The 25879-nt window shown below is 40.3% G+C and overlaps 1 protein-coding gene across 2 annotated transcripts in view; it reads left to right on the top strand.

The window, feature by feature from the left end:
* snx19b (sorting nexin 19b) overlaps positions 1-23313 on the top strand; it is a 36838-nt gene extending 13525 nt beyond the window's left edge. For both annotated transcript variants that reach the window (XM_080053982.1, XM_080053981.1), the window contains exons 12-14: positions 19083-19267; positions 19563-19650; positions 21686-23313. In XM_080053982.1, the coding sequence (XP_079910108.1) occupies positions 19083-19267; positions 19563-19650; positions 21686-21809 (397 nt within the window). In that variant the 3' untranslated portion in view covers positions 21810-23313. The remainder of the gene's footprint in view (positions 1-19082; positions 19268-19562; positions 19651-21685) is intronic.
* Positions 23314-25879: the final 2566 nt, after the last annotated feature.

Here is a 25879-nt window from a genome sequence, read left to right as displayed (position 1 = left end):
GATGTTCCTTTCTAATATAGGGATAATGGAGCACATTTTAGGAGTATCCTAGAAGGTATTTATAGTGTTGCACTCAGTTGTCCACACTGACAGAAGTATACTGTGTTAAAAATTAAATAAGAATATAACTTTCTCACTTTTTCCTACCTAAGTGGGTGTTACTGTCCGACAGATTCCGAAAGCATACGGAAATTGTCTGACACCGCTTCCTCAATTTCCTACGTTGGAAACTTGTGAGGGAAGCAGCATGTATCAGACACTGTTTGACTGTCTTGACTTCAGTACGATATTCCATTATTTTTCATCAAATTTATTGCTGTCCCTTTTTACTGTGATATGTATTCATGTTTGAATGGTTATAAGCAGATGCTGGTGACATTTTTAAAACGACCCGATCAGGATCGTGCTGCTGGTGCCTCCACAGCAATGCAAATCATTTTCCCTCTCCCCTTTTTAACAACGCTCGCCTCTGGTTGACTCTCTTAAAGTGCTTTTACAAGGTTTTCTGCTGCAAGGAATTGATGGAAACTTCCCTATACTAAGCCAGGTCAGGACATGAAGACACATGGTTCCTAGTGGAGACTCCGCAGGAAGGCCTGTTTATGAGCTGCGGAGGGGACTGGTGTACAGTCGTTAGTCAAGAGAGTTGTTCGAGAGGTCGACTATGGGCCTCTGCAGTGGCCAGTGTTTCTCAAATCGGGGCCATGCTCTGTGCAGTGAAGAAATAGTCTATTTGAGACGACTACAGAAGCTTGCCCTCGCTTTTTGAATAGTATCAAATAGTGGTATCTTTTCACTATTCCATGTGTATCTCGCCTGCACTATTCGGCCCTCAAGAGAGTGCCTGACACCAGCTCCCCAAACATTTGTCGCCGATAGGTATAGCTGCAGCCAGCCAGTAAACTGACCATGCTGCCAATGTTCTCAGGTTCTCAGTGTTTGTGGTGTTAGGGCGGTGACCTCACGTTCCCCCGGGGAGGGTGAGAGGGGTGAGGGTGTCAGTACCAGAATATCGCTTCTACATCTCGATATCGAGCCCTCCTATTTTAAGAAGCTCCACCAGCCAAGTATGAAAGGCCTTGTGCTTTTGTCTGGCCTCGTCTATATTAGGCAGCGGTCTGTCAACGTTGCAGTGACAGCTCTCAGTGTGGCAGGTATCTCCTCTCATCAAGCGCTTTCTCTGCACAGAGCAGACAAGATGCTTTGGCTGTGAACGGCTGTTGATAGAAACATGACATGTGAAATCATGTTACTGAGATAGCTCTGTTCATGTAACATTTTTTTAAACAGCTAAAACAAATGCAAAGTGATATATAAGACAATGCAACTATTCCAATTATATGTGACAGGAGTAAAGTGAAATGCAAACATAAAGAAGAAATGTCTTGCATAAAAAAAATATGCAAAAAGCCTTTTATAAAGCCTATAACCACAAAAAGAAAAATGTGATTTAAGAATGATGAGAATGATCTGAATTATTAGCTTATTATGTCATTTATTTTTTAAAGCGTTCGGGCCACAACCTTTGGGCTTTAGCCAGGATTTACTGACGATTACCAGAACCATGCCTCAGTATTTTGGGATAGACGCTGTCTGATTAAGAGATACAAAAGACAAATATGTAGCAATCTTATTTTCCATTCCTAGCCAATCCTTAAAGCTCCACCAACATTATTTTAGAAGTGCTACCAAGTCTGTACAGACTGAAATATCCATGGATTGCCATGTAACGTTGACATTGTCAGACATTGCCAATTATCAGTTAACACTGTAATTGTGAAACATGTTGTCCTGCTGAAATTAGTATTTTGTTTAAAACACCAAAGTGTCACAGAGCCACAAACTAGTGTGCAATCTTGTTCTATTAAAATTGGATCAAATGACTAGGTATTGAATTTGAGGGCTCACTGATGTTTAATGTGTAGCCCATGTTGTATCCTAATGTATTTTTCCTGCATGCCTCTGCACAGCCAATCACCAGCACTTTTAGATATTTGCATATCAAGCATGATGCATGCTTATTGGCTCACTGACTTTGATGACATGAACTCTTTTTTAAGTATTGAAATTTAGTATTCAATGACTCAATTCAATGATTTTTTGATGGTCGATGGTATGGAGGCATTTTGATCTAGGTACCAAAAAGGTATTGAAATTTGAGACCAAGCCCTAAGTAAAAGACTGCAATGGTCGTAACATTAACTGGACCCTACCCCAATGTATATTTATAAGTTAATAGATTATTTACGATTAATTAAGACCATAAAGTTATGGTCAGTTATTCTTATTAATAAACCGATCTACAAGTCAACAAATCCCATCGCAAACATTTTTCTAGTGGGGCTGACAGATTCTATCAAATGCTGTGAAGGTTATTATATTATCTGACAGTTGTTTGGTGAGAGGCAAGAGGAGCTGCAGGCAGCGGAAACCTTATCCATGCCAGTCTATGGCTGTCGTCGATGCACGTCTGTCAGAATTTAATTTGGAATTTCGAGCGGATCGAGGAAATGTGCGCTTGTGTGTAGGAGATGAAACCAGGATCCAGCAGGCCAAATCTGAGTGTGTGTGCTTGACAGGTCTGGGTTGGAAAAGCCAGCTCTTTGCTCCTATAAATGGGGTCCAAGGCGAGGCTCTGGTTTGGACATGTCTGATTTTTATGGACTGGAAAGTGGGACAGTTTAAGATGAATATAGTCTCTTTCACTTAGACAGCAGTCTGGATGGAAAATCCATCTGGAGCCAGATTGTTGTCAGTGTCTAGATGTAGTGTAGATGTAGCTGCAACTCAATGTCCACATCACAAGCATTTTGTAGCGATACTCCATGTTCCTTTTGGCTAAATGAGCCTGAAAACACAATGCTGTCTTCATTTTCAAAATAAAAAGCTGAGCAAACCTCATTTGGTGATTGTCTTGAGGCAAACATCTATTGGTTCAACTACCTATCAATTCCACCTTCAGAACAGCATACTTATGTCAGCCTTTGAGACAACTATACTTGTTTACATGCACTGGACAACATAGGCTGCAATAGTTGGGTGAAAGAGATGGATTAGTGGGGACTGGTGATGATAATACACGACTGTAACTAATCATAATGCAACAAGTGGTTCATATCTTTTTAGTCATTAGACTGTGTTCAGCAAAACGCTGTTAGTGTGGAACATATACGCTGTCAGTCAGGCAGACAATCATATCTGCTGATGGACATTTTTACCACTGCACCGACTTGGAGATAGGGCTATGCTTTAACACCGATAAAGCATAATTTACTTTATAATTATTTTCGTGATATCTGTATCGTATTGTCAGCTTCAAAAATCAATATTTTGAAAAAATAAATTATCACGTTTTAAACGGGTTGTGAACTTCAACCTCCGCTCCTTTTTTTTCGCAGTACGGCTAGTTTCCTCGAAGTGTTGTGTTGTGAATTTAAATATACGTTTTAATTAAATAGTATTTGACTATTTGTCCGTTGAATTATCAATATAATGTTAGTGATTAATTAAGACCAAAGCATCTTGTTTCAGCTCTGTTTTTACATATGTTTAGTGAACTATGTGGAATATCGCAATATTCATTGAATCTCAATGTATCGTGATATATCATACCGTGACCCATGTATCGTGATGCGTATGTTATCGTGAAGTCCTTGCGAAAAACACAGCCCTACTTGGAGATTCACAGGTGCTCTTTATCTGCGGACTTGCAAACCATTCTGATACTTGGCAGCCTTTCTCTGGTTTGTCAGTGTTGTCAGAGCTTGGTGCATTAATGGGCTTCCTTATTGGTATAACACGTCTCACCACACCAAACTTCATGCGTCACCTCTGCTCTGCCAGTCTTTTGCTGCACCTGTCACACTATGACATGATTCTTTATTTTTACTCCTTAAAAACAGCTTATTAATACTTTCATAAACAATTCAAGTGCTACCACAAGTCCACGCTGACAGCTTGATGATGGAGGTGAGGATGAAGAGGCGTACGGGGGATTTAAAACCTGTCAACAGTCTGTCACTGTGAACACTCTCACTCTCTCAATCTTTGTCGCTTGCCCTCTCTGTGTTGGCCTAAGCTGCACTGTTAATTAATACCCAGGGATCTCCATCTGAAATACAGCGGCCTGCTTGGGTTTCACTGGTGGTGAACAACAAGTTCAGGCCTTAAGGGAAAGTGGTTTGTGTCTCACTGCTCCGCTATTTAGCCTGAGACCACATTGTGGCATTTGGAGAGAACTCCGAAGACGTGGTCAGAAATCAGACATGAGAAACATATATAAGACTAGCTTTTCTAAGAAGTATACTTAATTCACCATGAGTTCCATGCTATTTCATAATTTGTTTTTTCAATTTTATGAGTGGGCTGTTTGCCTTTAAATGCAGAGAGTTTGCAAAGAGTATGGGGCAGGTGGATTGCTTCAGATAATTGCAGCTGAATCCAAGAAAAATGTTATGTTATATTCATTCCTAATTTTATGCTTTACCACCACAGGCTTGTGGGGATGGAGCTGTCAAGACCTTGTCATCATGCACAGCTTGTGTTATAAGTGGTAACAGCACTAGATACCATGACTTTCAAGCATCTTCAGTTTTAAGGCACAACAATTAGTTAATGCCACATTCAGGGTCTTGACTATTTTATTTTTATTTTTAAATGACGATGCAATTAGGGGCGCTTTTCACACCTGATATATCGCTTATCGTTCCCTTCCTTGGTGCGCAACAGATGTGAGAATTATATTTATACTTATTTTTTGGTTTGGGTTCTGCTTCACACCTATCTTTTCCTCTGGTCAGAATCAGTTGGTGAAGTGACCAAGATGCAGCGGCATAAGCTACATGAGAATGTTCTCTTCACTCATTGGTCAGATAGGTCTGGGGCTGCAACAATAACGTAGTTCCTGAACTGCTCTACAATAGGTCAGATTTTCCATGCGGAAAAACTACAAAAAGAGACTACAGGAAGTAGATAATTTGGAATTGACCAAGACCACCTCTTCAAACAGGGCTCGTTAGGTCCACTTTTGGTACACACCTAGGTCCAATTGCTATGTTCTCATCTGAACAAACGAACGTCAGCAAAGGCGGAAACCAACCTGAGTTAATTTCAATCAATCCACACAAGGCAGGTGTAAGAGTGCCATAAGGTATTGCATTGATATTTTAATAGCAGCCTAATAAGACCATTTGACTCCAGGATCGCCAGCAGAAAAATTATCTGTGAAATACCGTCAGGTTAGATTTTGTGAAGGTTAGAAATGTTGTCGTGGGAAAGCGGGGATGATGAAGAGGATTTTAAGGTGCTTTGAAACAGCAACCGGTTACCACCCCCCACTACCATTTAATGTGTACACGATGGCAGCCAAGCTGCTGAGGTTTTGCCCTCCAGCTCGCTCTGTGCTGCTGTCATGTGTTGAGCAGATCCATATGTAGAGATGTTTACCAAAGTCCAATGGCTCATTTGACTGATAGCCTGCTGCAGGCTTGTCTCCATCTCAACCAGAGAGAACAAAAAATACTTGCTGTCTGGTCCTGAATGATTACATGTACCAAATGGAGAATCACATGAGATATTAGCCCTTCAGGGTTTCTTTTGTCCCACCCGTGCATTTATGTATGTCTATGCGCATCTTCTTGCCATTTTAATCTTGTTTATTTGCACAAATAAAACTAAACTAAACTAATATTAACAGTATGAGAGAACAGTCACAAACACGTGTCTGGCTCTGAAGACAAGACTATTTTTAATCTTCTAGTTGTAGCTTATGTAGCTGTTCCTAGAATTCATTATTTGGGATATTGTGTTTCATTTGGCACCTCTGCCTGACTTTGCAAGTGTCAAAGCAAATTTTTATTCATGTCTTACCATAACAAAATACCTCATGCTGTTAAACAAGTGAAGACGTAAGTATTTCTCTTCTAAACATTGGGCCAAAATAAAAAACTTGCAATCACTCCACAACTCTGGGGGGGTGGGGGGGGTTTCGAGTCTTCGACAAGGCTGGTTGTTTTCACAGTAAGGCGTTGATATCAGAGTCCTCTGCTTTTCTGTTCTGGTGCGTTTTCCTTGACATATGGGTCCCGGGGCCAAGCGTGTGAGGTATTTACAGGAGACCAGGCTTTATTCTGTCAGCAGAAATTTGCTGAGAGTGTTTGCCGGTAGTCAGACTGATGGGCCGCATATGACATATTGGGTTATTGGAAGAAGAGGAGGGAGTGATGGATGGAAAATATACTGTATTCGTTATATAGCGGCGAGGCCCTATCTATCAAGCCTGCGTAGAGTGGAGGAGGTGTGACATCCCTGGACAGGCTGTTCTCTGAGATGAGACAAATTCAGACACACTCCTAACACTTGAGTGTTTTATATCTCTGTGCTGTGTTTCATTTGGAAGTTTGCCCTTTTGTCATGTCACCATCACATTTTGCTTGGGGAATTATTCCCTTTTTACATCCACAGACAGTTCTGAAATTTAAATATTGGCTTCTATTACTGGCTAATAGTAGTCTGCAGTTGCTTTTTCTATTCCTATGGACCCGTGTAATCGTCTCAAGGGAACATAATAGGTCAGATAGCTAGGTCAGTTCTCATGAAGGTTATGAAACCCACTTGTCCGCCCCAGCCCCAGTGTGCCATCATTAGAGCCCTATATCTATTCTTATTTAGTGTTAGTGAGAGTAGTAGGGACACCGAAAACCTCCCTTGGCAGGACATGAAGGATAATATGGCTCATTATTGTCCACACTGGTGATAAAGTTAGACGCGACGTGCTAAAATGCTGATGTGATGTTTGTAAAATGAACTTGATAAGTGAACCTTTGGCATCTCCGGTGTCCCCCGCTCACCTGAGACAGGGGCCAGAGATGTGACTCCAGACGTTTTGCCTACCGTCTCCAGAGACATAGTTGTATGATGACATCTTGTCTATCGAAAAAAACTGGCTGCAGGGCTTATTTTAGCTCAAATGGGTTCTGGTTAGACTTGCCTGTGTTTACCATAAATGGAAACTTAAGATAAATCCCACTGGAGTCCAACACATCCAGAGTTGTGATCCAGCTCCTCAGCTGATGTTTACGTTGATTTGGATTATCTTACAGCGCAGAGTATTGAAGCATCTTCTGTGTCTCTTGATGGTCATTGATTGTGTCTGGTTGAGTGCTGGAGTAGAGCCCAAAAGTTGATCAGATGATTCAGACCATTAAGCATGTGAGTGTAACTGGACTTTTCCTACAACTCTAAATTATTATCTTAAAGGAGAAGTAAGTGATATTTTTTTGTTAATATACGTGTTAAATCACTCTATATTCATACAGCAATCACTTAAACATAACACAGGACCTCCCAGTCATTCAGCTTTGCAGTAATTGCCAGATAAGATTTTGAATATCCCGCTTGTTTTTATGCAATCAGGAGACACAGCACTATAAAGAGGCGGGTCTCTGTGCCTGTGAACGATGACTCGCTGCTCTCCATCGCGGCACTATCTAACGAAGACGGCTGCGCGTTCATATGGTGGTGACGTGGGTACGAGGGAGGGGACTGCTAACTGCAGTCACTGACAGGAAGTTAGCTAAAAGGACCAGATCACTTACTTTAAAAATGTATTTCCACTGAGCGGTTTGGTTCGTTACTGTTACTGTATGCAGTTATTTGCGTTTTCAGTCAAAAGTTGAAAAGGGTACCAAAATAACGGTGCCATATTATTTTTGTAACCCTTTTGTTGGGGTACCAAGCCGTCCAAAAAGGGAGGAGCTACATAGTGCAGTCTGTTGATTTGTCGACAGAATCATCATTATCGTGCATTATCGTGGGAGAAACCACGCCCCCTCATTACCAACCTAACATGGTAATGAAAGCACTACGTTTTTTTTGACAATACATAATGAAGACAGTTTCTAGTAGAAACCCAAATTACAATTTTGAACCTGAAAACTATTGTAATATGTGACCTTTAAAATACTGTCTGAGCAATTACCTTACACACTGCTCAGTCATCTCTTTGATTGCTGGCGGTCTAGGTGGGTTTGGCAGTTTGCTGAAAATGTGTGGATTCAGTTTTTATTCAGCCTATAGGAATATAAGGAGTAGGAAGACGTTATATGTGGAGATTGTGTGTTCCATCTCGTAACTTCTTGTGGGATCTTGCTCTTAGCTCATATTGGATGAACACTGCCCACTCTCTGTGCCTACTACTTGTGTACCTTTGGAAAGCTGAGGGCAACGCTTGAGGGGATTTTCCTTATAGGATCATAGTATGTAACCTGCATTGTGAACATGTCTTTCCTGGCAGGCCCAATAGAGGAGTTGGAATAATCACTGCCAAAGAGAGTAGCTGGCTATTGTAATTCTTTGAGCACCGTGTTTTGACCTAGACTACATATATTTAAACTGCGTCAATGGATTACACTGCAGCATATATCTTTTTCTTTATGATCAGTATGCAAAATGAAGAGGAACAAACATCTGCAAGGCGTTAGCAAGCTGATAGAACAAACTGGTGTCATACACTTATTTTGCAAACTTCACCCACACTTGTGTATCAATGTGACTTTAATAGAGTTACACTTCATGCTTTGTTGAACTTAAGCAACATTAAGCACCCACAGACTGTAAGTAGATCATTGGTTGGTCACTCTCCTCTTTTCCTCTTGAAACATATCAGACTTATTTAACAGAGTGGGCCTGCAAAACAACTCTGGTGGTTTTCATGGTAGCAATGATGCTGTTTAAAACTCTACCAAACCACAATCTCTCATATAGAATTACTTGACATTTGTCAGCTCTAATTGGTTGAAAGCAGTCTGCTGTGTGTGCGTGTTTGTTTGTGTGTGTGTGTGTGTGCGCTCTAAATCTGTGTGTGGTAGCATGTGTCAAAAGGAAAAGTAATCTCTTTGGTGATTGCCATAAGACTGTAATGGTGATGACAGCAGAGACTTAAGTTGGATGGATGTTATCGTTGCATAGGGGGGGAGGGGGACCTTGACCTGTTTGTTTGCGTCTTTTGATGTTTGCATGCTCGGACCATATCTCTGTATTAAGTGCTTGTGCATTGATGTGACTAGAATGAAACCAGGGCGCTGTTTATGTGCACCTCTCTGGGGGGTGGGTGGCTATATGTAATTAAAGTCTGGCTAAGGGCTGTAACGTCACATGTCTGTGTTTTGACCAGCCGTGGGGAACGAGGCGCCACGATAGGCCCCGGCACGTACGTGCCAACGCTCAAACAGACACAGAGTAACAGACGTGACCTCATACAGTAGGGCTGATGGCTGTGTAAGACGGCACCACGGCTTGATTGAAGGTGGTGATGTGATGAACCTTGAGCCAGAGGTTTAGGCCTTTACTGGGAGCAGACTGGCATCACAAGGTTAGTTGGAAGCGGCTGTGCCCACTGTAGATATCTGTGGTGCAAATAGTAGCAGCGGGACACAGTGTAGCCTGATGATCAATTCAACCAAGAGGAAAAACACTATAAACAAAGGGGTGCACACCGACATTCTGTCACTCTTAACACAAGCCTCTTAACTCTTGCGGAGGTGACTACATACAGCGGTTTATGTCTCGCACAGAACTGATAATAATGTCGACCAACAGACTGCAGTGTGTAGCTCCACCCTTTTGGGGACGGCTTGGTACCCCTTTCGGAACGGTGACAAAAGTAGGTGCGGCACAGTTTGCCTCTTATGGAACCATTTTAACTTTTGACAGTGGAAATGCAAATAAGAGTGTGCTGAGCCGCACCAAAACAAAACACACCGCTCAGTGGAAACAAGGCTTTGTGCATATCCTTGGTTGTTGCGTTGTGCCATTACCATTGATGTGTACATGCTGTTGTCGTTGCTGAAGTTTCCCTTACACTCTGACACTGAAGCCTGGGCTGTGTAGGAATTTAAAAACACAGATTCCTTTTTACAATGCATACTTTTATATTTCAAACATTTAGATGTCCTGTTAGCGGACTTTTAGATTCTGAACTAATTAGAAGCAGATAAAGAAAAATTTAAGTGTAAACAGGTCGTCAGAATACAAGAAATTTTGTTTTTTGTGTCTTTCATGTAGAATATTATAGCTACTAGTTGAGTAATATGTGAGCTTTGTCAGTGGGTAAGCCTTGCATTGTTAGGTGATGTAAACAGTTCCCCTTTGACCAATCAGGACATGACTATTGGTATGGGCATTAATACTATTTAGCAGGTATTCAGTGGCCTGTCCATCTTTGTGTTCCTCTTCACTGATATTAAATGGTATGCTACACTCATTTTTTTTGGACTGGCAGTGACAGAACAGCATGGGAATTGCAGCCTAACCAACCTTGAATCCACCAGTCTGACTCCTGTATCTGTTCTCTGTTCTGCATAAAAATTGTTTTGGCTGGAAGCAAATCTATATTGGTAGGATGACCAAATACATTGTACTTGCGGGAAGCATGTTTTTAGCACTACTACATCCACAAATAGTGTGTGTTGTATATAAACAAATGTAGAGCTAATCTTAGTCTCAGACTGAGTGTTCTTGGCTGTTAATGCTGGACAATTAACACTTTGCCGTATTAAATGACCTCTAATTTTATCCCTGCTTCTTAAAGTGAACTGGACAGAGCTGGTTTTGGTGAGCACCTGGCACTGACTTCTTTTTTTTTTAAATAAACTATTAAATATGACATACTTCTAAATACATATACTACTAGTTAGGACATTGTGTTGCTTTGTCTGGAATAAATGGTAGTTGATGTAGTGCTCAGTTAGAATACCGATTGTATCAGTAAATCTCCTGCCTGGAAGGGCTTATTTAGAGCAGTGATAAACCAATCAGGTATTTCTGAAAGTAAATTGGATTACCGTACTTTTGAAAATGTGTGCGCTGATCAGTAGTTTTAATTGTGCTCAGAATGCACATGTCAGATTTCTTTCTTGATTTTCTGTATCAAACACAGTGCCATATATCTAGTGCTATTTTTGTACATTCACATCTTGTATTTTGGTAATAGATAAATTACAGCCAATGCTGCTGCTGCTCCTAAATAACGAAAAGCACAGCGTTGTTAAATGTATGTCCCTGAAATATTAATCCAATCCAAAAGGGAGAACTTTCTAATTTATTTGCGTAAATGAGACTTGTGGTGTTTTCTTGTAAATAAACACTATGTTTACATTGAGTTTTCAGTTTTTTACATTGGAGTTCTTGGACATTTTCTGCCACCTGCTTTCTTTATATCTATGTCTGCGTTTCAATACCGATACTGCGATTTAGTATTGAAGAAAAATATTTAGCATGTCCCATTATTACTTGCGGTCAGATGCAGCTAAAAAATGACTGGATTCCCTACTCAATCTGGTCGTGATCTTTAGGGTGGAAACCAGCAGCCTTTTGGGTGATTCTGAACCACAATCCACTAGTCACATTGACAAAGCCACCGATTGATATTCTGTTGTATGTATTAAAAAAAAAGAAAGAAAAAAAGAAAAGTGAATGTGTTTTGGAACGCAGGGATTGTTTGCTAGCTAGAAGTCTTATTTGCGGCTTTTTTCTCGTACAGTGCTACTTATCTTGGCACACTTCCGCCACCAGCTGTAGATCAGGGGAATAGCATGAAAAGAAAACACTGTCAGGAACGTGTATTGTGTCACGGCTGTGGAAACATAACAGGGGCCCGCTAATAAAAGACATACTACTGGTGGACAAAAAACACCACAAGGATGGGATTTTTGTCCGCTAGCATATCATGTTTTTTATTAGCGCTGTAGACTTGAAACATTCAAGAATACAAATGCTTCCACAGGACCAGAATTAGCCTTTTCCATTGGTCCCAGACACTTTGTCATTTTAACCGTGCTCTCATTGGCTACAAGCAAGGCCTCTCGTCTCGGAGATGTCGTGGTGGTGTGTTCATTTTAGGAAACTCAGCGGTGTCCTTTCACCCAGGAATTCTTTGGTCGTGGATGATGGATGGTGATTCCTTCTTATTGCTCACAGACTCACAGATAAATGATCTCATCTGCAGGGATGTAAACTGTTTTCATGATGTCTGTGTGCTCCTGCTGTTGTTCTCTCTGATGTAAGACCATTTACTGACAATAGAACTCTTAATGGGAACCGGGAATAAACAGTGCCGTCCACACAGCCGTCCCAGATCCGTGCTCGCCTCAGGACCCAGGTCACAGTTTAACAGGTTTCGTCTTAAACGGTGGAGAGTCTCTCACTGTTGGTCGGAGTCTCCCTGATATAAACATGATGCACTTTGATTATTTGCACACAATACTTTGCCTGGTAAAAAAAACAGTAATTGCTTTCTAAATATAGATGAGGCACAAAGACGGTTGGCTGCTCTCATACAAATGATGATTTAAGATGTAGCTGGGGAAAGCTGTGCAGATGAGAAGAAAAATGCCTTTATCAGGAAAGATTTGAAGTTTTCAGCATCTTTCTCCAATCTGTGTGCAATTTATTTATAATCACCCCAGAAGGTATATGGAAGCATTTATAATGTAGAAACGGGTGTTTTTATGCATTTGTTTGTATCTGGTAGCGGACATATCTTGTTATACTGCCATATTTTAGGGTTTTATTTAAAGCTGTGTTTTGTAATCCCATGCGGGATGGCCAAATGTCTGGCATGAAACAAACTGAAACTACAGCTGTAAACCATAAACCGAAAAAAAAGCATATGGCACTTAAAGTATGCGAAACATCCCAGTTTTATTGTTGAAGTCCTGAAAGCTAAGATTTCTCAATGAAAATGATATGTTCTTCATATTAATTTATCTTAAGTCAAGTTACACTTGGGTGAAATGACCATTTGTTTTCATACCAATAGAAGTGCGATAGTATCATACAGGAAAAGAGTCTCCAATGTATTACTGAAAGGCATGCCACTATTAACCCCAAGATCTGTTGTGTAACTGTGGAAAATTAAAATTAAAATCAAATGGTGGAAATCAAATCAAGTAGTATACAATTTCAGAAAAGTACACTTTATCCAGTGGCTTAACATTTTCACAACGTATTTTGAAGAAATTTCAAGACAATTTCCGACCACCGGCATGTAGATGTCAGCAGCGCTTACATCAACCAAAATGTCAACAGTGATTGACGATTCAGAGAAGGATGTCAAGACGAGCTAATTTTATTTAAGTAATCCAAAAATGACAAGTTACAATTAGCCTTACATAATGTGTACAACACCCAATACGAAAGAAGTACAGAACCGACACACATAGTAAAATCACAGTGTGACCAATCAGGATGACTAAAATATAACATATACTGTATATTGTAAAACACACTGTATGTCATCATCTGGTTTGTTTTTTACCTTTCCAGGTTTAGCTCTAAAAAGAAGTTGGTTTTGATTTGTAAGATAGGACTATACTCAAGAGACCCTGCCCGCAGCTAAAACATATGGAGGTAATCTAAGATAACGGACTTGCCTTGTGTGAGAGAGGTGATGCACTTGCGTGGACCACAGCCAGTATGTGTTTATTTGCTTGTGTTTGTCTCCACATCCTGTCTGGATAACTTTGGTCTGAGGACTCCAGTACTTTGCTTTAAAGTCCTGAAAATGTTCTCTCTGAAACCTCCACTTCATAAGTGTATTCAGTAATTTTGAGGTTAAACATGCTTGGATGTGTGTCCTGCTGTCCATTGAAAACCCATGCTGTTCATTACAGAGAGATAAAGCAGGCAACACACAACATCCTGTCTTTTATCCAGCTGCTAGTTGTATCAGTCAGTTACAGGCTGTGATGTTTGTACCAGCCTGACTCTGTGGTCACATGCATTCATACATGTTTTTTACCTGCAGCTATGGAAATGTTCAGATGTGAGTGTGAAACATTGCAGTGTTCCTTTATCTGTTAAAGTAATGGACTGTTGTCATTCCAATGTGAGTTATGTCTTAAAGTTGTCGCCGTTTGATTCAGACATGAGGTCAGCTAAGGAATGAAACAAAGTAACAGTAGATTATAAGTAGGGCTAGAAATCGCAGTTAAAGCTGGGGTGGAGGATTTGGGAAGAAAATGGCAGTTGGGATAGAGATTCGAATCCAAATACCTCAACCGCTCCACTTGTTCTCTTTGGTCCCTCCCCTATGGTCCCTCCCTGACACGCTCTACACCAACAAAGTCGTGCCAAAGTGAATGGACAGTCCCAACAGCCAATAAGAACAGAGAATCGGAGCCTCGCTCTGATTGGTCAAAGTGTACAGCTCATGTTAACTTTGACCAATCGGAAATCACATACTCCTATAAGGTATGACGCTAGCAGTTTAAGCTTACTTTGTTTTGGACTTGACAATGAAGAGGAATGATCCTTATTGTACATCTGCAGCCATGACTCCAATAAATATACCCTGCATGGCGACTAGGTGCATGATCCTCCTTGCATTAAATATTTAATAATTTAATTATCTTGATCATATTCTGATTGCCCTTGACAGAATGGAAAATATTTGAGTAGTCTGTCTGCTGCCTGCTTTCAATTAAATCATATCCCAGACCAGATCATTTTAACTGAGGCGTCAAGCTAGATTGAGTCCAGCCTTTCTTTTTGAGGAACATAGGACATGATGGCTACTATAAATACATTATTTACATTATGGGAAAACCCAGCTTAAGTATTTTCCATTACTAAATTGATTCTCCTTGTTTTGTAAATTGTAAATAGTCACTGGACAGGACAGTTCAGCTGGCATTTTCGTGATGAAATTCGGCATTTTACGTGTTGATGTCTAAAGCCAGTTGGAAGTTGGAGAGGAAAAACCAAGAGGCTATGGAGGGATTTGTTAAGATATTTAGTAGAATCTTGTTGACTGCACATACAATTTTAAATGGGTGCTGTGCAGTTTTCCTATACACAAACAACAGTTAGGTCTTACGATAACCTGGTCTGCTAATGCCACTTGTCAATCACTGGAATTGTGTGAAACTACTGGTAGGAATGTGGTTCCAAAAACTTCTCTATAGCACTACTAGCCGAAACACTCCATAGCGTTGGGCTAAGATCTTCCTCTCTGTTGTAGGCCACTAAATCTGTTTCAATGTGCAGCTCCCTTTGACTGTATAACCATGTGCTGTAATTTGCAACTACATTGACTGGCCTTTACCTTCCACAGCTTTCCACCTCTCTTTATCTTCTCATAGCAAAAAGACAATTGGTCCAATCATTTAGGAGCATCCTATCAAGTGTATTGTACCTCCATATTTTTGAACGACAACATACTGTATATTCAGGAAAATGATGGGTCCTTTAACGCTAAAGTTTTGTTTTGTTTCATCATACCATCTAAGTGTAACTTGTATTACTTACCTGCCATTGCAAAACAGTTGCTTCCTGTGTGTCTCCCAGTCAAAAACCTAAACATGTTAAAAAGTATGGCGCTGCAGGTCTAAGTAGCACGGCAATCCCTTAAAGGAACGATAAACAGTTTTCTCCTGCAACATCAAGTAAACATTATGAGATTTAAGTTTCCTGAAGATTTACAGTGACTGTGGAAGCCCCAACAAACTGAAAGTCAGTCTAAATAGTGTCATGCTGCTTGGGCTCTTTATTGTGTCTGGCTTCAAGTTGCTGTAGGTCTGTGTGTCCATATGTTCCTGTTTGCAGTGACCAGTCATAACTCAGTGTGATTTAGTGCCTGCCTGGTATGATCCTGCGAAGGGACAAACTTCATTGTCCACCTGCTGAGCCTGGACCAAAATACACTCTTGTTACTGGGGAATGGATGAGGCTAGGCTTCAGTGGTAAGCAACCTTTACCACATTATCGTGTGCATGTGTGGGTTTCCTTTAATCCACATATCAACCTAATACTTAAGTAATATTTACTTTTTCTTTAATCAGCCCAGATTTTTGCCCTCACATTTCCACTTAAAGTGTAGTCACTTTTCGTTAGGACCGTCCCTGCGTTCCAATACCCATTTTTCCCTGCTATTAAGTATGGTAGGAAAAAGGTTTAGGATGTCCCAATTATTGTGGTCAGATTGAGCATGGTCGAGATTTTTTGTGTTAAAATCAGCATGCTATTTGGGCAATTTTCACCCACAATCCAGTGCGCACCAAAGTGACTTCACATCGATGGAGCCCCCGTATGATGAAAAGAACCATCGATGTGACTGATGTATAAGCAAGAGGCCAGACCAAAGTACAATGTTATGATGAAATAAATAAGTAAAAGTATCTGCCAACTGCATGCTAACTAGATTATTTTTACCGTCAGCTGTAGTATGTACAGCTACACACACACACACACACATAGGCCTACGCACCAGCGCTGTGTGACATGCTTTGGTCTAGCTGTTTTTTGGAGGCACTCCATCTGCATTCCCCCCGTCTAACTGATATTTGTTCTTATATAATATGACACACACACACACACACACACACACACACACACACACACACACACACACACACACACACACACACACACACACACACACACACACACAGGCCTACACACCAGAGCTGTGTGACATGCTTTGGTCAAGCTGTTTTCTGTAGGCACTCCATTTGCATTCCCCCTGTCTAACCGATATTTGTTCTTACATCACACACACACACACACACACACACACACACACACACACACACACACACACACACACACACACACACACACACACACACACACTTCTTCTTCTTCAGTTGTCCGTCGATTTCGACGATGACGTCACATTTATGCCCTTGAGGATGAAGAATTAAAAGAATCAAAAAGTCCATGGCTCTTGGCTACTTCCGATGGGTAAGTAGCCAAGAGCCATGGTCAAGCTGTTTTCTGTAGGCACTCCATTTGCATTCCCCCTGTCTAACCGATATTTGTTCTTACATCACACACACACACACACACACACACACACACACACACACACACACACACACACACACACACACACACACACACACACACACACACACACACACACACACACACACACACACACACACACACACACACACACACGTTTTTAAATGGGATTCCAGCTGACAATTATTTTCATGCCATTTTTCTTCATTAACAGAATAAATATTTTTTTTTCCTGACCAATTGTTCTAACCACAGATTTAGCTTACTACTACTAAAAAAGACTCAACATTGTTTTAAAGCTCTGGTGCATAATATTGTTTACATCTTCTCAAATTCAGCCCATCAATTTTGTGTCTTTTGAAAGTTTTGGATCCTAGACCCCAAATGCTGGGTTGGCCCGTAACATTACTGAATTAAGTTCCATATATCTCCCACGACTGTTTTTCCTCTGCATTTCAGTTTGGGAATCAAAATGACCATCAGTATTGAGGATTTGGCTTCTCCTGTGCTGTTATGAAAGGCTCAAGGATGAAGGCATGTAAAATAGTGGCATCCAAAAAATTGTGACTGGCACAGCTTGTCCATCCTCAGCATGTGTGGTAACTGGCCAGAACAAGCTAATACAATAACTTCATTAGGGGCCACATGAAGTGAGCAAAAGAAGCGGAACATGACCCGAGGGAGGTCCCTGCTTCCTCTTAACAGAGCTCTGAGGTTTTTGAACAATGTTGAATAACAGCATCTGTATGGTGTTAAACTTTTTAGGAGGTCTGCAAGTCCTGAAAAACATATACAGTATCTGAAATGTTCTCACTCGAGGCTATAAAAGGTCTCGAAATACCACCATTTTGTATATACATAGTTACTTTGTTTTGATTGAGACAACTAGCATCTTGTCAGGTATCTCCTACAGCTTTACGGGCTTGACCCCATACAATGCTGGAATACTTGAGCTACTTTCAGATGTTGTTTTTAGCCTTTTACTTTGTGCTTTAAATAACCCCCCTCTTCCAGTCTGGTTGGCGACTGGCTGTGTTTCCACGCTTCAGATGGTAAATCTTGGCATGAAAAAGGTCAGATCAGTACAGAGAGGGGTCAATGTTTCCCAGCTACACGCATGCAGCCAATTGAATTTACTCATCACAAGACCTTAATGCCAGCAGTGATGTGGAAGGCTTGAGGGAAATGGGGCTCAGCTTCAGACCAGTTCAAGTGTGAGACTGTGCCAGGCCCAACTCCTCCGCTGCACTTTAAAGTTTCAAATCTGTGTGGGAATGCAGTGACTTATGGGTAACATTTAAAGGGGATTTGCTGGTCTGAGACCAGAATCATCCAATGCTGCTCAGGTCAGGCATGATAACAAGGTCACAACACAATGAACTTATCCTGATTTAAAGTCCCGAGGTTAACCAAACGTTGAATAGTTTTCCTCGCTTTTTGTGTAAGGAAATGTAAACTATAGTGATACTGCAGCTGTTGGGCTTATTCTTCCATTTTGTTCATGCTATTTCAACATTGACAGCTCTAGCACTCTGCCATTAGCATTAGCTGTCTTACTTACATAGGCCGTCTACTTGTGGCGACAGCAGTTGTCCACACGGTCAAAACTTATAGCAGGTATGTGTCAAGTCTTGTCTCGGAGGAGCATTATCTAAATGTTACCAAGGGCATTGTTCCTTCACATGGGATACTCTTATGTAAAGCAAAAAACAGACCACAAAGTGACATTTGCTCATCTGCACAAAAGTGATGTGGCCGGACGCTTGCTGACAACGTTAAAGATGGAGTCAGCGATTCTGGAGAACGCGTGTTGTCAAAATAAGTTTTTGTTTCAATCCGTAAATATCTACTCATGATCCTCTACCAGTCCGTACTGTGTGTGCGCTGAAAAATAAATCTGGTGTTAGTACATAGCCTATAGGTTCTGACAACTGGTATGTAAACAAAGGGTATGTAACCGAGGGGCTCGTTCACAGAGCCTGGGCTGTGTATTAACACTGGATCTTTTTTTCAGAGCACACACAGTACGGACAGGTAGCAGACAATGACGAGATATTAAATGATTTCGACAAAGTGATTTCGACAACAAGCTTCCTCCACAATCGCTGACTCCATCTTTTTAATTGATGAACAGCTGTGGCTTACAAGATAACTGCTAACACACTAGCTGGCCCAGTTAGGCTAGTGCAAGGAGACAATTCCCAATAGTCCAGACCATACCTCTTGGAGAAGTTGTTTGATAGTGCTAACTGGACCATTGTATTGTTTGTATATTTCAGATGGCTGGATGTGAGTGTAGCCAACCTGACGTGCACCAGCTACTGGGTGGTGTACCTGCAGGTCATCCAGGAGGCGGTGTGGCCAGGGGGAGCTCTACCCACGGCCCTTCCACCTGAACGCAGCCTGCAGGAGAAGGACAGCACCAAACAACAAGCCTTACACTGTCTGATGAGACTCCTACCAGGTATACGTACACTTATTGTAACAAAATGTCTGAATTGGTGCTTACATTGCTATACCAGTGTTATTGGATAATTCTAGCTATTGGCACAGATACTAATGATCTTGGGGTATGTCATTATCAGGTTTTATGCTGTCTAACATTGGTATAGGCCTCAAAATACCGGCATTGTAAATGATGCTCTAAAATGTAAAGGGAGTGTCTCAACTCACTATAAGGAATCAGGAATGGACAGACTCAACATAAAACTGGTTACACACTGTATTTTGTATAATTGTCCATGTCTTTGTGTCCCTAGATTTGGTCTCAGACATTTTGGGCTCAGACAAGTACAAACTCAGCTGGCTGACTGCACTGGAATCTCTTCAAGACCCCTACATTAACAGGTAGGTTTTTGCTGATGGCACCGAATCCCTATAGACACGATTGCAGTATGGGATATATCCACGATTGTTTACACTTTGGCAGTTTTTAATGTGTAAGCCCTGCTTTCACCCGCCCCAGAATGTTGTGTCAAATGAATGAATGACCTTAACACATGCGTGAGTTTCTTCCGTTATGCTGGTTCACTTGGAAAAAGGGCATTATGAAAGTGAACCGCACCAAACAAATCTAAATTGTGTTTGGTAAGGACCAAAGCAACCGAACTAGTGGACTTTCCTAGTGTAAATACACCCTTTGATTTCCATCATTCCATTTCCATTAATTTGCTTAGAAATCATTCAAAACCAAGTTTTCCAATCCAATCGAAGTGAACCATATATCCATGGTAACAGTGTTAAAAATAAACCGCTAATATCTATTCGGCATGACTTTCCATGAGGCACATTCTCCAAACAGTACATAAATATAGGCAAAAATAATAATCTGGGGCTCCGGGTGTGGCCAACAGCTTGCTTACCACTAATTATGACATGATCTGTGGTTCCTTTATAGAAGCAGGAAAAAAAAAGCTGTAGGAGAGACACGTTAGCTCAATGGCTCAAGAGATTCTCACATAACACAATTGTTGGATTGACCTATACGCATATTTGTTGGAAATTGTAGTTCTTCCAACAACAATGAAAGTCTACCATTCAATTCCACAGCTAACAGCTAATGTCCACTCCAATGTTAAACAAAGTAGCCTACTTGATGACCTAGATGCCATACAGTAATGTGAGTATGTCATAATGGCCAGGCAGTGTACAGGCTCACTTGCACACAAACACAGAGAGAAGCTCACCTGGGATCATATCGTGTGGACTTTTTTCTTTTAAACTAAACAACAAGCATCTGAATATGTCTTTAAAAAGGTTTACAGCTGTTGTAACGAACTTGCGGTGGAATCAGTCAGCTCCGCTTCCTGTGGTGTTTGGATTTGATACAGTCTAAATTTTTTTTCGTGAGAACCTCCGGAATCATATGAGTTTGTTGTGACTTTGACTGTTTTTTTATTTAGCCTTAAATAGACAAAGTTGCGTACCTTACTAGATCATTTCCAGTAAGTTGAATTTGTCACACATGGACACATCGGTGTTACACATGGGGATTGTTAAAGGGATGTCTGGTTAATTTTTACAGTATGAATCAGTTCAGTCTCTGAGCCTGGCCCTTCTCCTAAATGCTTTGTCATTTGTTTATTTTACAAATCATGAATTAACACCATTGGCATCAATTGAATGATAAACATTTGTGTGTAAAATCTTTCCCAAGTTCATAGTGATTACTAGCAAGTTTCAAACTAGTGATTTCCTAAATCTGGTTGACTATGGCTTAGTTTGAAACTGGTAATGTGTAAGTAATCCATTGGAAAGTGTCACAAAAATGGATGCGGCATTGTTGTCTTATTTTGGTACCCTTTCCAACTTTCCAAAAAATTTAAATAAAAAGTACGGTTCAGTGCAGTACCGCACTGAACCGCAGCACTCAGTGGAAACAAGGCTTTAGTGCAAGCAGCTCCATACAGTGAATGCATTAACCCAGGTTTTACAGTACAAAATGAACTCATTCATTCAATACAACCATTTCTACCTGCTAACATGTTCTGGTCAAGTATAGCTGGAATGACTTGAATGTCAGCACTTCAACAGAATGCTTGTTGTCAAACTCTCTTTTTGTCAAAATCAGTGAACATCTTCTCATTATCAGCTACTGTGTGTGTGTTGGGAAAAAAATCTAGTGGTAATACACAGCCTAGGCTCTGTAAACAGTCATGTTGCTAGCTATGGTGGGCCCCCTTTGTTTACATTACCTAGGCTGTGTATTAACACCATATTTTTCTAACTTTGTACATACAGGTAGCGTGAGGAGATGTTCACTGATTTTGACCAAAAGTTATATTGTCAACAAACATTCTCCAGTATCGCTGACCCCCTCTTTTTAATTAGTTACATTAAATACATGATACAAACGTAACAACTGGGTGCTGTGCTCCCGCAGACACCTAGTCTACTGCATATTTGATCTTCTGCTGGAGTTCCTGGTTCCTGAGATCCCTCAAGATGGCTTCCAGAGGAGCCTGCTGCAGACCCTCTCCAAGAACCCCGAGAAGCTGCTGGCATGAGGAGGAAAACCCCCACAGAAACACCTGCAAACCCCAGCCTTTTTCATTCTCCATCTCCATCCATCCTTACTCATCATTCACCTCTCATCATTTGTTAAGACGCGATTTGACAGCAACGCCGCTCCTGTTCTGCTAATGTTCTGCGGTGAGACTAGAAATGAATGACTGATGAGAGTGAATATTACCTGTCCCTACTCTTAAGCTCCTGATCTCCCTCATGCCTGTCTTTAATCATGTGTTCATGTATTTAAACACATTCGGACACATTTACATTTATTTATTTATATAAATAACCTTTCTTAACACTGTTACAAAGTGCTTAAAAATGAAAAATAAAGCAGATCCTATTTCCAATAAGAAGAGACAGGCATACATACAGTGCCTAAGTAAAAACATTAGAATATCAAGAGAAAACGGAAACAAAATACACACTATCCTGCGTACGCACACACATGAACACATTTGAAGCAGCTTTGATTACATGATGAGAAACACCTGGTTTGCATTTTAATCTGGGAAACGTGTCTGACGTGCCGTTGGGATCTAAACATGTGGCAAAGCCCTCGTCTTTATCTCCACATGCAGTCTCTTCCTGCTTTGCTAAAACTCTCCGGCTTTCACCAAACTCACTTCAGATGCTCTTCACACTGCCCCCTCATCCTCTCTCACAGTTGTTTGGGTACAAAAAAAAAGCCCACACCTGTTACTCCAATTTAGAGATGCTGGGATTTGCTTTTTCCCCTAGACTTAAAGGGATGGTTCAGTATTTTTGAAGTGGGGTTGTTTGAGGTACTTACGCATAGTAAGTGTTTTGTGGCAAAAGAAAACTCTCTGCAACAGTACAAGGCTGACTTCTGCTACAGCGAACGTCTCGTCCAAACTCCTTAAGGCGCTCACCGCCATCTATGTAAGGTAACAGATTAACTATGCCTAAGAACCTCATACAACCACACTTCAGAAATACTGAGTTATCCCTTTTATATCTCTAAATGATCCATTGGGATTTAGCATCACTCCTCTTTTCTATTCTCTGTTGACCTATTGTTCAACATCCCACCGGCACTGCACACAGCCACACGTGTGATTCTGACACAATGTGAGCTATCCTTCCTAACCCTGAGTCTTATCACATGTCCAGGGGAGTGATTTTAACATGTGAATATCCAGGTGTGAAGGAAAAGCCAATTCTGTAGTGTAGTGTGTTGAGGATTTGGGCCGTAAGTGACTGGTTTCACAGATGTCTGGCTGTCCTAGTTCCTTTCAAACAGGTCCCTTGGTGAATTATCTGAGCAGTTAATGTCTAAATTATATAGGAACCGGGCTCCACAAAAACAGCTTTATGAAGGACGTAGGAATAGTGTCCATTCTATAAGTTAAGAGATTTTTTTGTGGGTATCTGCAAAAAGTGAACCGCTAAAGTCTAGACATACTTAGGATCAGTCATCTCTCCTTAAGTTGGTTCAATAACCAGCAGACTTAAAGTATTCTTACAATTACAAATAATCATATTAAAACCAAATACTTTCAGTGGTGTATATCCTTGCTGATAGCTTTGCTTTTATATGTCCAGGTATTGAGTTATCAGTTCTGAAATGTTACGTCCACCTCAATATGGTTGAATTAGTGGTGATGACAGAATTAAAAAAAAATTGTGATAAATAATATATATATTTATAGTAGATGCTTTCTAGAAGCAATGTTGCTGTTACTATACACACCTCACTGTGGAAAGTTTTTTGTAATGTTCTTTTGCTGAAGAAATAGTGCAGCTACATGGCATTATTCATCATCCTTTGTTTATCTACTTCTGTGACTTTCCATATATATTCCATCTCATCCAGTCCTCCACCATTGCGGTCAGAGGACAATGTAGTCATGAAAATGAAATGAGTCATGAGTTCAATAATAGTGGTCAGTCACCATCTTAAGAGTTTTCTGTGGTTTTACTCTACATTTACTTGTTAAATATTCCCTTGACAGGGGTAAAATAACAGTCAGCACTTCTTTCCCAGTTGGGATCAAGGCAATGAAAAGAAAACTCTCCTATATTGAAAATATCCTTATTATGTATGTTACATTGCTGATCTCTCTATCACAAACACATGTAACCTTAATGTCTTAACACAGACTGTCTTAAAATACTCCTTAATTTATCTTCAGTGGCCCAGAATCATGATGTTATCTAGAGTAAATTAGTTTCCCAATTTTGTTTGGCAACACTTTAAGGTTCCAAAATGTCATGACTTAGATGTGAATTTTAACACTGTACTATTTGATGTTTTATTTTTAGGAGTATGGAGAAAGTGTATGTAGTATTTCCCATTTAAAATGGATCAAATATGTCTCCATGTGACTGAATCAACCTATTCATTTCAGTCATTTGGTTTTCTGTGTCAAGTTAGACAAACTTTCCAACTTGTAAGTGAAAACAAGTACAATCTTAATGTTTTGAACATTCCAGTGCTTTGAATACGTATTCCGGTTTAGTGGTCTCATTCTTATTTTTAAATCCCAGTGTTCCCCCCAGTATGTCAACATGTGATTCAACTTATTTATGAACCTATTTATTTGCTTGATTTTGCTAAATTTTGACCTTCCGTCCATTAAAGAAAGATCTAGGTGCCAGTGCAGACAGAGGGAGAGTGTCCTCTCTCATGAAGTGCTTTTAACTGGATTATTGCCTTACAAGTTGACTTGATGAAGTGTGGCCTGCCATGCCTTAGTAGAATATTAGCACCCAGTTCCAACTCTCTGTGGTGTTCACCAACACGTGTTCTTTAATTTTGCAAATGTCGAAAAGGTTAATTTCTAGTGACCATATTATTAGAGATAATAATTTATACTGCTGCCACCGTGATATAAAATATTTGCTCAGTATGTCATTACCTCTTTTATATATCCAGTTTCTGTTGCCAATACTTTTTCTTACGTCACTACTCAAATTCAATGTATCACGTCAAAACAAGAAATACAACTTGCTCTCACATAATTTGGTGTGTTTTTTATAACGAGAAAAATAGCCATGTAATACCTAGAGAAATGACAGTGTAGCTTTCATCCCAATTTTTTCAAATAAATGAATGTCGGTTACATTCCATCCATTCCCGAATAAGTTGACGCAAAGTTGATTAATCAACTCCACAAAACTCTGTTTCTCAGTATGGCAGAGTTTATACACTGGTGCCGCCCCCCGACACTGACGCAGGAGGTCAGACAAATCCCTAGAAGCGCCCAAGAACTGTTTCAGGTGTTGATAATACTGCTAAGAAGAAACCTGGACGTACAGCAAAGGGTATAACATCCACAAGCGATCACCCAAGGCTTACCTCATATACTGTAGGTGCACCGACAGTGTTGTTGTAATTGCTCAGAATACCTCGTGGGGGCAACAGAAGATACAAACTATAGCGTTAATGGTGTGAAACGCAAAAAGTTATGTTCCATGAGTTATGAGTAAGGCTCTGCTTCATGGCAGGATGTCTAAGTGATTTATATTTTTTACAAATGTCAGTGTGAATCTGGATGAGGTTTTCTTCCATCTGGAAAATGAGTGTTGATGCACAAAACAATTTGAAAACGGTTCATCCCATAATACATAATAACAGCCGGCCACATGGCTACCACAGTTATGTTACGAGAAGGAGCAAGGCAAACTGACCGGACTTTTTTCTCATTATAACAACACACCAACTTGGGAAGCATTTCTTATTTTAATGAGACATTGGTTTTGGTTAATAATTTTAATAAGTTTCCATATAACTGGATGAAGGGTATGATCTTAGAGCATGTAAAGTTTATTGAAAAAACTATGGATGCTATGTAGTAATAACCAATTGGTCCAAACAACACGAAAAATATGTTTTTATGGTAAGCAGATTTGTAACAAAAATGTGTTATATGTTTTATTATATTTTATGGTTGGCACCATATTATCTGCTTTGATCTGTAATACGTATATGTTGGATGTTACATTGTTCTTGGTAGAAAATGCACAGGGAACTTTATATATTTATGCTGAATCGTAATTAAAACAGCCAGTGTTTTCTAGACGGTGACACCTCACACACACA

This window comes from Ammodytes marinus (genome assembly GCF_949987685.1).
Source record: "Ammodytes marinus genome assembly, chromosome: 3".
NCBI classification, from domain to species: Eukaryota; Metazoa; Chordata; class Actinopteri; order Uranoscopiformes; family Ammodytidae; genus Ammodytes; species Ammodytes marinus.
The sequence above is the reverse complement of the archived record's forward strand: the minus strand, read 5'-3'. Positions and strand labels throughout refer to the sequence as shown.